The following is a 13,943-nucleotide window of genomic DNA, read 5'->3' on the forward strand; positions in this document are numbered from 1 at the left end:
ATGGTTTTCCACCAAGTGCCGAGAGCTGACAGAAACAGACAGGGTGGGAGCCAGGCTTCCATAATAAAAATTTATTCTTACACAAATCTACAGCTTTTAAACAGTAAAAAGAAAGGCCCACTGTCACCTAGGAAGAGGACTTGAAGCAACATGTGGGAAGCAGGGAGGCTCCAGGACATCCGGGCACATGGTTACCGGCTCTGCTCAACTGTAGGACACACACAGGGAAGGTCAGTGAGGAGGGGGCGGGGGGAAGAAAGGGCCCCACCGCCGTGGCCCCCCAGCCCCGTCTGAGCCACTTACTGTATGTGGAGATGTCTATTTCTTCTGGAAGCTCTGCCACATTCACTTCAAACCGGTCCTGGACATCATTGAGGATTTTGGCATCATTCTCATCAGACACGAAAGTAATGGCCAGGCCTTTGGTACCAAAGCGACCCGCACGGGCCACCTGCAGGGAGACAGGAGCAGGGGTCAGGCCACAAGACACAAGCTGGGGATCTGAGAACAAGCAGGGAGAGGTCCTCATCCAACACCAATCCTGGGAAGGGGGCACCAGGGAGGGGACACCTCTGGGGGGCCACTCACGCGGTGGAGGTAGGTGTCTGAGTCCTCGGGCATGTCATAATTGAAGACAATGTTGACACGCTCAATGTCCATTCCTCGGCCAAACAGATTGGTGGCCACCAGGATCCGCCGCTGGAAGTCCTTAAACTGCTGATAACGTGACAGGCTGGGCGCAGGAGGAACAAGGGGCGGCCATCAGATACAGGGATCCTGGGCGGCGTTCCCCTCCAAGGGGCCTGCCTGGGGCTCTGAGGGCGGCATGCACTCACCGCTCCTCCTGGGCCATGCCCCTGTGGATGGCAATGGCTGGGAAGTTCTGCTCCACGAGGAGCTGGGCCAAGGCCATGCAGCGCTGCACCGACTTCACAAATATCACCACCTGTGAGGGAGGGGGCGGCAGTCAGGGCCAGAATCCCTCCCAAAGGCTTAGAGCCCCAGGACAGGCCCCAGGAGTGCGTAAGCATCACCTGGTTAAACTCCAACACATCCAGGAGGTCAAAGAGCTTGCGGTTCTTCTCACTGTCCTTAAGTTTGACGTAGTACTGCTGCAGCCCATGCAGCGTGAGCTTGGTTTCGTCGTCCACAAACACCTCCATGGGCTGTGCCGGAAGGAGAGGAGGAAGGGGCAGGCAGGGCTTACTTCTGGGCATCCTGCCTGCCGAGAACTTTCCAGGAGCGACTCCTTTGCTGCAATGCTTCCAGAGAGCCTGCTGTACCCCAGTAAATACTCCTCTCTCAGCAGCTGCATCTAAGGTCTGGTCTGGCTCTAGTGTAAACCAAGCTCTCAGCTCCCAGCGTGACAAGCAAGGAAGAGAACTCCGCTGCCTCCCAGCATTCGTGTGCCGTGAGGGCAGTGTGGGAGTGGGGGAGCAGCAAGGGCCTGGACTCTAGGAGGCCAAAGCTACTGCACCGAGGTCTCGGCCTCTACTCACGTCTTGCATGAACTTCCTGCAGACGGGCCGGATCTCCTTGCTCAGGGTGGCGCTGAACATCATGCACTGCTTCTCGTGGGGTGTCAGGCGGAAGATCTCCTGCACGTCCCGCCGCATGTCTGGGTGGGGAGGGCAAGAAACAGGTGGGCGTGAGCGCCTGCCAGACCACGACCCCCACCCGAGACCAGATCCAGCCCCTCCCAACCTGTGCCAGGGAGCCGTTGGCACCATGACGAGGGCGGTGTGAGCGAGGACTGGCTGGAGGGGAGAGTCCCAGGTGCCTGAAGGCCCGGACTCGGGGTGAGCACAGGCGCGGGAGGAGCGGCAATCCACTTACACGCTGCCAGAGCGGAGCAGCCGTGCCAGCGCGCCTCGAGCCACGCTTCAGGGAGGGGAGCCTGAGGCAGAGACAGCCGCTGGGGTGAGAGCTGCAGCCGCCTCCCAGGACACAAGCCCCATCTCCCACCGGCCCTGTCAGGGCTCACTGAGGGCAGGCAGGGGCCTAGAACTAACCCAACAGGCAGCGAGGCCACGGTACTCTGAGGGCTAACGTGGACATATGCCTGGACACGGCTCATGTGGGGTGCCATGGTCCCACTCAAGCTTCAGCTCAGAAGCAGGTCACTCTGCCGACACCAGAACTCGCCCTAAAATCGCTTACAGGAGACCTGAGTGCTGGCCACCCACGGGATCCCACTTCAGGGAAACCTCCGGCCTGCCCTGTCAGGACCCGCCTAGCTCTGACATCTGGGGGGCTGCGAGGGCGAGGAGGGTGCGGCTGCGTGGGCCTCCACAGCCCCCAGACCCAGCGAGGACACTCACCCAACTGCTCCAGCATCTTGTCGCACTCGTCCAACACGAAGTGCTTCACATTCTTCAGGTTGAGGCTCCTGTTCCGCACAAGCGCCAGGATCCGGCCCGGCGTCCCCACCACGACATGGGGACAGTTCTTCTTCAACACCTCCTCGTCCTTCTTGATGGACAGGCCCCCGAAGAACACAGACACCTATGCAGGCGGAAAGCTCCTTTCACCATCTGGCGGCCGAAAGCTCACCCCCCCACTCCGTGCCTACGGCCACTCAGCTAACAGCCCGCCAGCAGCCCCCCAGCAGGCCTGGTGCCTGGAGACAGTGGAGGCCTGAGTCTGGCCCCAGCTTCACCGAAAAGCAGCCCCAGGGCTGGGACCGGCACAGGCCTCTGGGGGCCATGCATAATTCATCAAGCTTTTAAGGAGCAGAAACCACCACAAACCTCAAAGGCAGCCGCTGCAGCCAAGCCTGGTTAATGCTGGCTGGGCTAGAGCCGAGGCCAGCAAGGCTGCAGAGGACCACATGGCACCCAACCTGGCCTGAGGGGCTCACCTTGACGCTGGGCATGTATTTGGAGAAGCGCTCATACTCCTTGCTGATCTGGAAGGCCAGCTCTCGAGTGTGGCACATAACCAGGACCGTCACCTGTGGGGCCGGTCAGGGAGAGACACTCAAGACAGTCCCCTAAGTCCTCCCCCGGCCAGAGCCCACGCCGGTGCTCATCCCTTGGCGGCCCCCAGCCCTTGGGCCATTGGAAGGCGCAGTCCAGATGCCTCCATCTTCTCACAGCCCGCTCATTCTCTGTGTCTTCTCACAGCTACGCAGCTGTGACTCCCTACGCCAGGTCCTGCACTGAGGCCTCAGTAAGAGTTAGATCCAGCCTAGCTGGTGACACGCCCCATGCTAACAGCTTCCTGAGCCTGCCCTCGGGCTGGCCTGTGACCACCAAGGGGAAGGCTGCCCCTGCCTCTTGGCCCACAACACCAAGCACTGAGACCACACCATGGCCTTGAACAAAATCCTCCTCTCCTTGACCATCCAGCCTAAGGTGGGTAACAAGGGCTCATGCACCTATACGCAGCCCAAGGATGTGTGCCCCAGCATGTCAAGAATGAACACCAGCATGCACCTCAATTATCCCCCAAAACAGGGGACTACAATGTTCACGACATGAGAAGTACAGCTATGGCCTGTCAGCAATAACAACAGGAACAAAACCGTATTCAGTGTAAGCCCACCTTCGTAAGCGTGTACGATCTAGAAGAGCACATATGGAACGAGCAGCCGTCTTGCTGGATGGCCAAATTGTGGGCACTTTTTAGTTTTTTCTCTTGGCTTGTCGTCTTTGGGGCGATTTTGTTACAACTGAGTACTGTGTTTAATTTTAAAAGTCCAGAAAGAGGATGCAGGAACAGGGATTTTTAAAAAGAGAAGCCATGACTCCTGCTGCCTCAGGTAGCTTGGGCCTAGGAAGGAGGGTTCCCACCCACCTGTCCGTTGACGGGCTCAATCTGCTGCAGGGTGGCCAACACAAAAACCGCTGTCTTGCCCATCCCTGACTTGGCCTGGCACAGGATGTCCATGCCCAGGATGGCTTGTGGAATACACTCGTGCTGGACTGAGGGGGAGAGAGCATATGAGCTATCAGAAACCAGATGTTCCCTCTGTGCAGGCCCCTCACCGGGTGGCTGAGGGGACCACACTGAGGCGGTCAGAGGCAGGCCTCGGCGGGAAGGACCAGGGAGGCATACCCTCGGATGGATGCTCGAAGCCACAGTCCACTATGGCCCTCAGGAGCTCAGGCTTCAGCAGAAAGTCCCGGAAGCCAGAGCTGTGGATGGAAACGTAAGAACCCTTGACATCTTTCTTGGGAGCAGTTGGAGTGCTCTCTGGAGGAGCCTGGGGCTCTTCATCTTCCTCATAATCCAGAAGCTCGTTTTCCACATCCTGTTCCGCCATGGTGCTGAGAACAGAGGAGGGAGGGAAGGGCTGAGGGAAGCAACTAAGGTGACTGATGCATGCAGGTAAACCCACCCAGCGTGGGAGAAGAGGGAGATGGCTGCACAGAAGCTGCGGGCTGTTGACACAGGTCCGAGAGGGGCGAGGTGCTGGCGTCAGCTCTTGTGAGCTGGCACAGAAAGCCACCCAGCCACTGAAGTCAAGACCGGACATCGTTCTCCGATCCCTCTTTAGCTCACGCCCGACACTGACAACAACAGCAGGTCCCACCACTCCATGTGTGCAGCACCTCCCAGCTTCTGCCTGTTGTGGCCACATCTCCACCATGCCCCGCCAAGCCACCTCACCTCTCCCTGCGCCCTGCCAGCGACGCCCACACGTGCACCCACACCCTCCGCCTCCAAGGGCTTCCCACTGCTCTAAGCGAACCCCCAGTTCCTCTCCGCCCGCAACCCTCCCCACTGGCCCCTGCCCACCTCACTCCACGCCACCCCTTTCAAACCACCCCCAGCTTTATCGGGCTGCTGATACTCATCGAGCCCCTACTCCAGCTCAGGCCGCCCACCCCCACCCCTGGGAACGCACTGCTGCACTGCTTCCAGGTCTCTGCACAAATGCCTCCTTCTCAGCATCAAGGTCAAGGCCTCAGACCAGCTAGCTTCAAGGAGTCCCCTCCCCTTCACTCCCCAAGGACCCCACCCCCACCCCGCTTTCCCACTCCCGACCTGGATATGTGGCTGCCAGGATGCTGGAGAGACAGGAGCTTATGAGGAAGCAGTGTCTGCCCAGGCCCAGCTACTCCTGCTATTTGTGGTCTGCACAGGGGAACAATTAAGTGCTCTCATGGAAAGACCTCCCGTTGGGCCCAGAGCCAATAAGAATACAGCTGAGATGGTAAATGGAATTAATACAAAGCACGCTCACCGCCTGGCTTCGTTTAATCCAATACATACAGAGCGCCTACTGGGTGCAGGCTGCAAGGGACCCAAACATGAAAATACTGCCTTACTCCTCCCTGCTGCAACCCAGCCTCCAGACTAGGGGCTGGAAGTACTAAAGCAGTCCCTCTTCTTCCTGAGCTGGATGCTGAGCGTCCCGGGCCCAATTTCTGGCCCTTCTGCCACTCATTCTCTGTGACCATCAGCCCCGGCGCTTTAACCACCTCTGTGCAGCCTCCCAAGCTGTGTCTCTATGGAGACACAGACTCCATACTCAGTTACCTAGCTGCCTCTTTCACCTCTCCCCCTGGAAATTGAGGCCTGCTTCCCCCATCTCAAAAAAGGCAATTCCATTCTCTAAACTGTTGTCTTTTCTCTCTCTCTCCCTGTTCTATCAGCCAACAAATCCCGCCAGGTCAATCAGACCACTTCTCACCCCTGCTACCTTGCCAGTCTCAGGCTGCCATCTTTCTTTTTAGATTAGAATAGCTTTATGGAGATATTCACATGCCATACAAGGCACCAATTAAAAGGTACAATTCAATGGTTTCTTGTACAGTCATACAGATGCGCAATCCCTGCCACTATCAGCTTTAGCACACATTTCCTCAAAAAGACGACATCCTTTAGCTACCATCCTATGCCACCAACTCCCTTTGGCAACCACTAATCTGTTTTCTTCTTACGAATTTGCCTATTTTGGACACTTCATGTAATGGAATTATACAACACGTGATGGTTTGCCTTCTTTCACTCACATGTTTTCAAGATTCGTCTACATTGTAGCCGTGTATCAGTACATAATTCCTTTTCATGGTTGGATAATATTCCTTTGTACTGCGATACCAGTTATTTTATCCATTGTCAGCTGATGGACATTTGGGCACCATCATCTCTTGCCTGGATTATGCCAATAGCCTCCTTGTTGGTCGGTCTCCCTGCTTTCCATCCCCGACTCCCCCTTCCATGCCCCTCAGCAGCTGGAGGGAGCTTATAAAAGCTAAGTCAGAAAACGTCACTCCTCTGCTCAAAACCCTCTACAGGTTCACGCTGCGTTCAGAATAAAACAGTCCTCACCACAGCCTACCAAGCCCCACACAACCTGACTCCCTTTACACTCAGACCTTATCTCCCCCATCACCCTCACTCACTGGCCTTGCTGCTGCGCCTCAAACATGCCTCAGCGCCTTTGCACTTGCTGTTCCCACTTCTTTCAGACCTCTGTTGCTCCAAAAAGGCCCGTTGGCCCGACTAAAAAAGAACCCCCTCCAGTCATGTCAGTCCAGCACCTAGTACAGGGCCTGACATACATTGTGTAAGCACTCAACAGCAATGGCTGAATGAATGGATTTAGAATCAGGGCCTCAAAGCAGAGTTTAGGGGCTAAAGTTAAGCATGTATCCTTATCTGATTCTTGAAAGAAGCAATCTGATACCAACACTGGCAAAGACAGGAAGGAGTCAGTCCCCAGGCATCAGAGAGAAGAACAGGAGCCAGCAAAGGCCAGTCCAGAAACCACCAGACCCTTTCAGGGAATGGAAAGCACTGGCTGCTTGAAGTAGAGGCAGAAGACAGAGCTGGAAGAGCTGGTTAAGCCCAGGGCATTCATACTTAATTTGCTAAACAATAAAGAATCGCTGACTAAGCTTTTGAGTTGTGACTCAATCAGGATTTGCTCAAGAACAAGTGACTCCAGAGAAGATGGAGTCGGGTAAGAGACCAGCAGCAAGGAAAACCAGACACCCAATTAACTACAGTGGTGGCATTGTTAAGTAGGGGAAAAGATGGTGGAACACCCTACAGGGTGGGACCACCCCCTGGGAGAAGCTCAGACAGAAAAGAGCCAGAGTCATCTACTCTGGGCTTCAAATCTGGGAGTAGGTGGTGTATTAAAAAAAAAAAAAAATTAGGAATTCAAACAAAGTCTTTTTGTTTTGATGGGGAGACAAATTTGCGGACAGACTAAGTTTGATATACAAAATTTTCTAGACTAAGTGACTAGACAGGATCTAAAGCTCAAAACAAATTAGATCAGGAAAGGATCTGGCGGTGTTTGTTCCACCCAGAGAGGGTGGCCGAGACAGCTGAGGCCCCAAGAGTTGATGAACTTGAATGCTGACACCAGAATAATTAACAACTCTGACTCGCACGCGTACCCTTTCACCCTGAAGTGCTCCCAGCGAGAATTTCTACCTAAGAGTTTGTTCCTTACTGAACATCTTTTTTGCCCGAAATCTCTGGAACCACGAATCCACCCCCTAAACACGAGAGTGGGGGAGGGGAGAGTCTCTCGAACTCGGAGAAGACCGTCAGATCTACAAGCTCCGGCTTCTCCCACCGCGGCCCCACACCCCGGCGTCGCCCCTGACGCCCTCCCCGAATCGCATCGGGGCTCCTCGAACAGGCAGACCTCCCCCAGAATCGGGCTCAGCCCGCGGGCCGCCATGACAGCCTCTGCCAGAAGCGGTCTCCACACCCAGCGCGCCAAAGGCCGGCCCGCCCCTTGCGCGTGCGTCCCAGCACCCAACGGCCGCCAACGCGCGCGCCGGACACCAAAGCCGCCCCGCCTCCCCTCGTCTCGCGCCCAGTCTTCGTCCTTCCCTCAACCCCTGGCGTCTCCCATCGCCCGCTCACCCGCAGGTCCGACGTCTCCACACCGCGGGCCCGCACCTGGGCCCGCCGCTCACCTGATTCCTCGTTCACCACCGCGTGCTGCGAGGACCGCCACCCGACTCCTGTTACCGGTCGCGCGCCTTGACACAAGCTATTGCGTTTCCTGTCTCGTGGGTCCGACTGCGGCTCGGCTCACTGGACCGCTCGCTTTTCATTCAAAAGGGACGGAAGCGATGATTGGATCCTGCGGGAGACGTCTGGAAGCTATTGGTGGAGAGTGGAAAGAGGGCGTGCCTCATGCCTCGGATTCATTGGTCAACCTGAAAGTTGGCGCCCGAGTGGGCTGATTGAGGCGGGCGTCTGCCAGCGCGCTGTCTTGTAATCGAGGTTGTGACCTCGGTAGGTGCCGCCATATTTTGTACGGGCAACTGAAGCCTGGATGTGGGCCCGGGGTGAGCGTCTCGCCCTTATGAAATATGGTTTCTACGCTTTGCTCAGAACTTGGTGTTCGAAGTGGATGTCCATCCGCGAACTCCTGGTCCCGCAGAGTGGAGGCTCTGAAAGGGTTCTGAGAAAGCTTGGGAGCTTGGAATGACTCCAGCGTGGAGAGGACATTTAGCACCAGCAGTGGGAAAGGGGCCCCTCAGGGCGTGGGAGTGAGAGAAATGGTCCTAGGACACAATTCCCGTTTGCTGAGAGTCATTTCCTGGGTCAGACACTGTGCCAGTGACCATGCAGGTTCAGGCCATAAAACCAAAACCAGATGTTTTCGTCATAAAACTTTTTTGTTGTTGTTAATTTTACTTTTCCTTGTATTAAATTTCCCCAACCTTTTTCTCCCCGCCCACCCAGTACTTTACTGAGTTGAGCTAAAGTGTATTGTAAAAGGAACGGGTCCATGAGTTTTGATGATTGATACCCGAGTGACAATTGCCTGGTGAAGATATGGAACATTTCCGTCACCCCAGAAAGTTCTGTTGTGTCCCTCTGAAGTCAACCACACCCCTTTCCTCCTGCCCCCACCAGGCAACCGGTATTTCTATCACTATAGTTTTGTCTGTTCTTGAATTTCATATAAATGGAATCATGCAGTAGATTGTCTTTTGTGTCTGGCTTCTTTTGCTCAACAAAATGTTTTGAGATTTTCCACATCGCTGCACATAGCAATATTCCTTCTTTTTCATTCCTGAGTAGTATTCCACTGTGTGGCTATACCAATATAGCTGGTATAGTTTCTCCACTCACCTATAGATGGACATTTGTTTTTTCCCAGTGTTTGGCCATTATTAATAAAGCTTGTACAAGTATTTTTGTGAACACAAATTTACTTCTCTAGGGGAAATACCTAGGAATGGAATGGTGGGTGGAAGATCGTGTGGGTGTTCAGCTTCAGTAGATCTTGACAGTTTTCCTGAGTGGTTGTTCCACTTTACACTCTCACTAGCACCCTGTGAAACTTCCAATTACTCCCAGTTCTTGCCCATACCTCAGTCTTCTCTCAGCTGTTAGGATTGGGGGATTTGGGGGGAGGGACAAGGAGGGAAAGTAAGTAGGACAAACTCAATAAGCCTGCTGCAGCATTCCAGTCTCCCTAAGCCCCTGACACAATTAAATCTTCCTCCACAGTTTTCCAAAGAGGTTCAAGCATTTCATTTTCATTTAGTATAAGCTATCTCAGGGTCCATGTTCTAGACAAATTCAGAGCTAAAGTCATCAGAGGTATGTAACTTCAGCCAAAAAGCCCAATGAAGAGAAACCAGTCAATCCAGAGGGAGACTTTACATGATATAAGGTAAATATTGTATGTACAATAATAATTACATCCTAACACTTATAGAGCACTTCCTGTGTACCCAACAGGGCCAGGATGAGGGTGACGCATGCAAAATTTAAGGGGGCACCAGGGACTTCCCGGGTGGCACAGTGGTTAAGAATCCACCTGCCAGTGCAGGGGACACGGGTTCAAGCCCTGGTCCGGGAAGATCCCACATGCCACGGATCAATTAAGCCCGTGCGCCACAACTACTGAGCCCACGTGCCACAACTACTGAAGCCCCCGCACCTAGAGCCTGTGCTCTGCAGCAAGAGAAGCCACCGCAATGCGAAGCCCATGCACCGCAACCAAGAGTAGCCCCTGCTCGCCGCAACTAGAGAAAGCCTGCGTACAGCAACAAAGACCCAACGCAGCCAAAAATAAAGTAAATAAGTAAATTTTTTAAAGAGGGGGGGGGCACCAAATGCCAAACCAAACAGAAAGAACCCAAAAAACTCAGTCATCAACATAAATTATATTTGAATGGACTATTTTAAAATCAAAATTAATTTTAAAAAAATAAATAAAAATAAAATCAAAATTAATTTTTAAAATCTATGATGAACAAAATATCAACATTTTAAATAAACATAGGGTCAGTAACAGTGCTGCGTGAAGCCGAGCCATATTGGCACCTGAGGCAAAAGGAAACGATCAGATCTACTGATCCTGTCTTTCTTTGGATTTTCTGCATTATTTTGATTTTTTAAAAATTGTGCTAGGACTTCCCTGGTAGCGCAGTGGTTAAGAATCTGCCTGCCAATGCAAGGGACATGGGTTCGAGCCCTGGTCCGGGAAGATCCCACATGCTGCGGAGCAAATAAGCCCCTATGCCACAACTACTGAGCCTGTGCTCTAGAGCCCGTGAGCCACAACTACTGAGCCCGCGTGCCACAACTACTGAAGCCCGCATGCCTGGAGCCTGTGCTCCGCAGCGAGAGAAGCCACCGCGATGAGAAGCCCATGCACGGCAACCAAGAGTAGCCCCTGCTCGCTGCAACTAGAGAATGCCCGTGTGCAGCAACGAAGACCCAACACAACCTAAAATAAATAAATAAATAAATACATTTAAAAAAAAATTGTGCTAAAACATGTGTATCTTAAATTCTGTGTCTGAGGCAAGTGCTTCCCCTCCTCACCCCAGTCCCTGTCCTGGTTGTTCAGCCTTGTTCTAAGAAATCTAAATATATGAACAGACTAATCACCACCTGGAGCAGATGAGGGGCGTGTATTAGCACATCCATTGTCCATATCCATTGTCGGGTGGTTAACAGGAGCTCCAGAGAGGATTAATCTCAGTCCCAAAGTCACACAGCTGGCAGGGATTCAAGGCCAGGCCATCTCTCATCATTAGACATGGCCAAAATCTCTACAGGTGGAGATAGAGGCCAAAGCCAGGTAAGTTGGAAGCCTGGAGAAAACCGGTCCCCAGGGACAGAGGAGGTGCTCCAGGAAAGCAGGTGGGAGGTGAGCTTGGAGTAATTAGATCATCTGAGATGATGCAGGAGGAGGAGGAGACCGAAGCTAGTTGAGTCCAGTAAAGAAGTCTGGAAAAAAAAAAAAAAAAAGAAGTCTGGAAAAACAGGAAAAAAAAAAAAAGCCCAGCACACCCACCATCCATGCAGCCATGGGCGGGGCAGGGGGGCGGGTTTCTATGCTTCAAAACAAACACACAAACAAACAATTACAAAAAACACAAGAAACAAAAAAACCCACAAACTTTAAATCCAGAAAAGATCAGAGCCTGCTAAAGTACTTCCACCACCCAAGATGAACAAATAGTAACATTTGTCACATTGGCTTGATTCACTTCAGAATTATTTTAAGATACAGAAAATTTGAAAACACCCACCCAAATGGCTAAAAAGGAAAAGACTCACAGTACTGAGGCTGGAGGAGAGGCTGTGGAGAAACCAGAATTCTCACTGCTAGCAGGCTTGTAAAATGAGAAAACCACTTTGGAAAACGATTTGGCAGTTTGTGAGAAGGTTAAGCAGGGTATCTCAACCCCAGCACTCTTGACGTTTGGGCTGGATCCTTCTTTGTGGTGGGAGCCATCCTGTGCATTATGGGATGTTTAGCATCTTTGGCCTCTCAATGCCAGTAGCACCCACGCCTCAGTGTCTCCAAACCAAAAATGCCTCCTGACGTTGGTAATGTCCCCGCCCCTGGCGGGGGAGGGGATCATCCCAGATCAGACCCATTGGATTGAACAGGCACCTATGTCATGACTAAGCAGTCCTCCTCGGTATAGACTTAACAATCAATGAAACCCTTTTTGTCCACAAAAAGATACGAACAGTGAACATTCTCTATGCATAAGAGCTCCAAACTGGAAACAACCGAAATGTCCATCAACAAACGAATGGATAAAGAAACTGTGCTCCATCCACACCATGGAATAACACTAGAAATAGAAAGGAATAAACTATCGATATACACAACATTATGGATGCATACCAAAAACATCATATTCTTTGCAAACATACTAAAAATCACTGGACTGTACATTTAAAAAGGGTGAATTTTATGGTGTGTGAATTTTATTCTACTAGAAAACAAAACAAATGTATTGAGTGAAAGAATCTAGACATTTAAAAAAATTTTAAATGATTCCATCAGGTATGAAATTCGAGAACAGGCAAAATTAGTCTATGGTGATAGAATCTACATGAGGAGGTTGCTTGGGAAAGAAAACAGGCAAAACTTATGCAGCAGGCGAGTGGCCTGGGTGGTGCCACAGGGGTGTGTATGTATGTACAAATCACGGAGCTGCACACCAAAAGATTTGTGTGCTTTACCATATGTAAGTTATACCTCGATCAAAATAAAAGACATAACACCTTATCGTTAAAGTGGAAGTCACTTCTGTTCACTTCCCTCACTCCACTCCCCTCCCCCACTACAGAAACATCCTCAATAAAAATAATGATACTGAACAATTACTTAACGCCTATTCTGTGCTTTACAAGAATTAATTCATTTAGGCTCCCCAGCAACCTATGAGGTAGGCGCCACTATTATCATCCCCTTTTACAGATGAAGAAACTGAGGCACAGAGCAGTGAAGTAACTTGCTCAGGGTCTCACTGTTCATAGGCAGTGGTGTCAGGAATTGAACCCAGATAGCCTGGCGGGCCTCAGCCAGGATGCCAGGCATACTACAAGCCCGCTACTCTGAACATTCCACGAACTTAATACACAGTTTCACTTTCTGGTTTTTAGTAATTGATATAAACAATATCAAACTGTATCATTTTTTAAACTTGCTTTTTTATCCCCCCCCTCCCAGCCCCCCCACCCCCCACACACATGGTGTTTTTGAGTTTAGCCTTGTTGATACATTTAGTTCTTCTGGTGTCAGATGAATCTACTCCCATTTCTTTTCTCTGGCCTTGACTGGTGGAGACTTGGTTTGCAAAGAACCTTATCTTTTGAGAGATAACCCTCACTCAGTTCCTCCCCTTCTAAGAATCCACCAGTGGTTCCCACAGTCCTCAGGGTCAAGTCTGAATTCCACTCCCACCATCTGCAACATCTGGAGCCTTCCCTCTACTCCAGGTTCATCAGCAGTAAAAAAAAAAAAAACAAATCCAGCCATGCTTTATGATACCTGGTTTGTTCACCCATCTATTCATCCAGCAGCTATTTTTTGAGTACCCTGTTCTAGGAGCCAGGGACCCAACAGTGAACAAGACAGTGATCCCTGCCCTCTGGGAGCTGACATCTTCCTGGTGAAGTCAGACAAGAAAGAAAACAGTAAAGTCAAATTTATTAAAATTTGCAAGGAGGAAAAATCAAACTATGTGAGGAATAGAGTTTGCTAGGGATGGGGTGGGCCTTGTTTTAGGTGGAGATGCAGTCAGGGAAAACTTCTCTAAGAAGGTGACATTTAAGTAAAGATGGAAATAAAGTGAGGAAGATAGAATGCCAAGATGAGAAGGAAAAGTACTGCAGGCAGTGAGAACAGCCAGAGCAAAGGCCCTGTGGTAGGAATCAGCATGTGTGAGGAGCAGTGAGGAGGTCATGCAGCCAGAGTGTGAGTGAGGGGATTGGGGTGGCAGATGTAGGCAGAGGAAGTAGGACATGCTGAGTTCTACCTCACCCACCTCTAGGCCTTTGCCCTGACTGTTTTTTCCACCAGACACCCTTTTCCTCTTTTTTTTTTGCGGTACGCCGGCCTCACACTGCTGTGGCCTCTGCCGCCGCGGAGCACAGGCTCCGGACGCGCAGGCTCAGCGGCCATGGCTCACGGGCCCAGCCGCTCCGCGGCATGTGGGATCTTCCCGGACCGGGGCACGAACCCGTGTACC

The 13,943-nt window shown here is 51.7% G+C and overlaps 1 protein-coding gene across 4 annotated transcripts; it reads right to left on the bottom strand.

Annotated features, from left to right (window-relative positions):
• Positions 1–57: 57 nt before the first annotated feature.
• On the bottom strand, positions 58–8,060 carry DDX39A (DExD-box helicase 39A). 4 transcript variants are annotated; one of them, XM_079918484.1, is made up of 11 exons: positions 7,893–8,060; positions 4,060–4,271; positions 3,799–3,926; positions 2,861–2,953; positions 2,322–2,505; positions 1,500–1,618; positions 1,035–1,166; positions 837–946; positions 589–733; positions 304–451; positions 58–208 (listed from the first exon to the last, which is right to left on the bottom strand). In XM_079918484.1, exons 2-11 carry the CDS (start codon positions 4,265–4,267, stop codon positions 192–194), a joined length of 1,284 nt encoding a protein of 427 aa, XP_079774610.1. In that variant the 5' UTR covers positions 4,268–4,271; positions 7,893–8,060; the 3' UTR covers positions 58–191. The 4 variants fall into 4 exon arrangements, with proteins under 4 accessions (XP_079774610.1, XP_079774611.1, XP_079774612.1 ...); XM_079918485.1 differs by having other exon boundaries at positions 7,840–7,979; XM_079918486.1 differs by lacking the exons at positions 2,861–2,953; positions 3,799–3,926; positions 4,060–4,271; positions 7,893–8,060 and adding an exon at positions 1,837–1,897 and having other exon boundaries at positions 2,322–2,398.
• Positions 8,061–13,943: the final 5,883 nt, after the last annotated feature.

The sequence above is a fragment of the Stenella coeruleoalba genome, assembly GCF_951394435.1.
Source record: "Stenella coeruleoalba genome assembly, chromosome: 3".
Taxonomy (NCBI): Eukaryota; Metazoa; Chordata; class Mammalia; order Artiodactyla; family Delphinidae; genus Stenella; species Stenella coeruleoalba.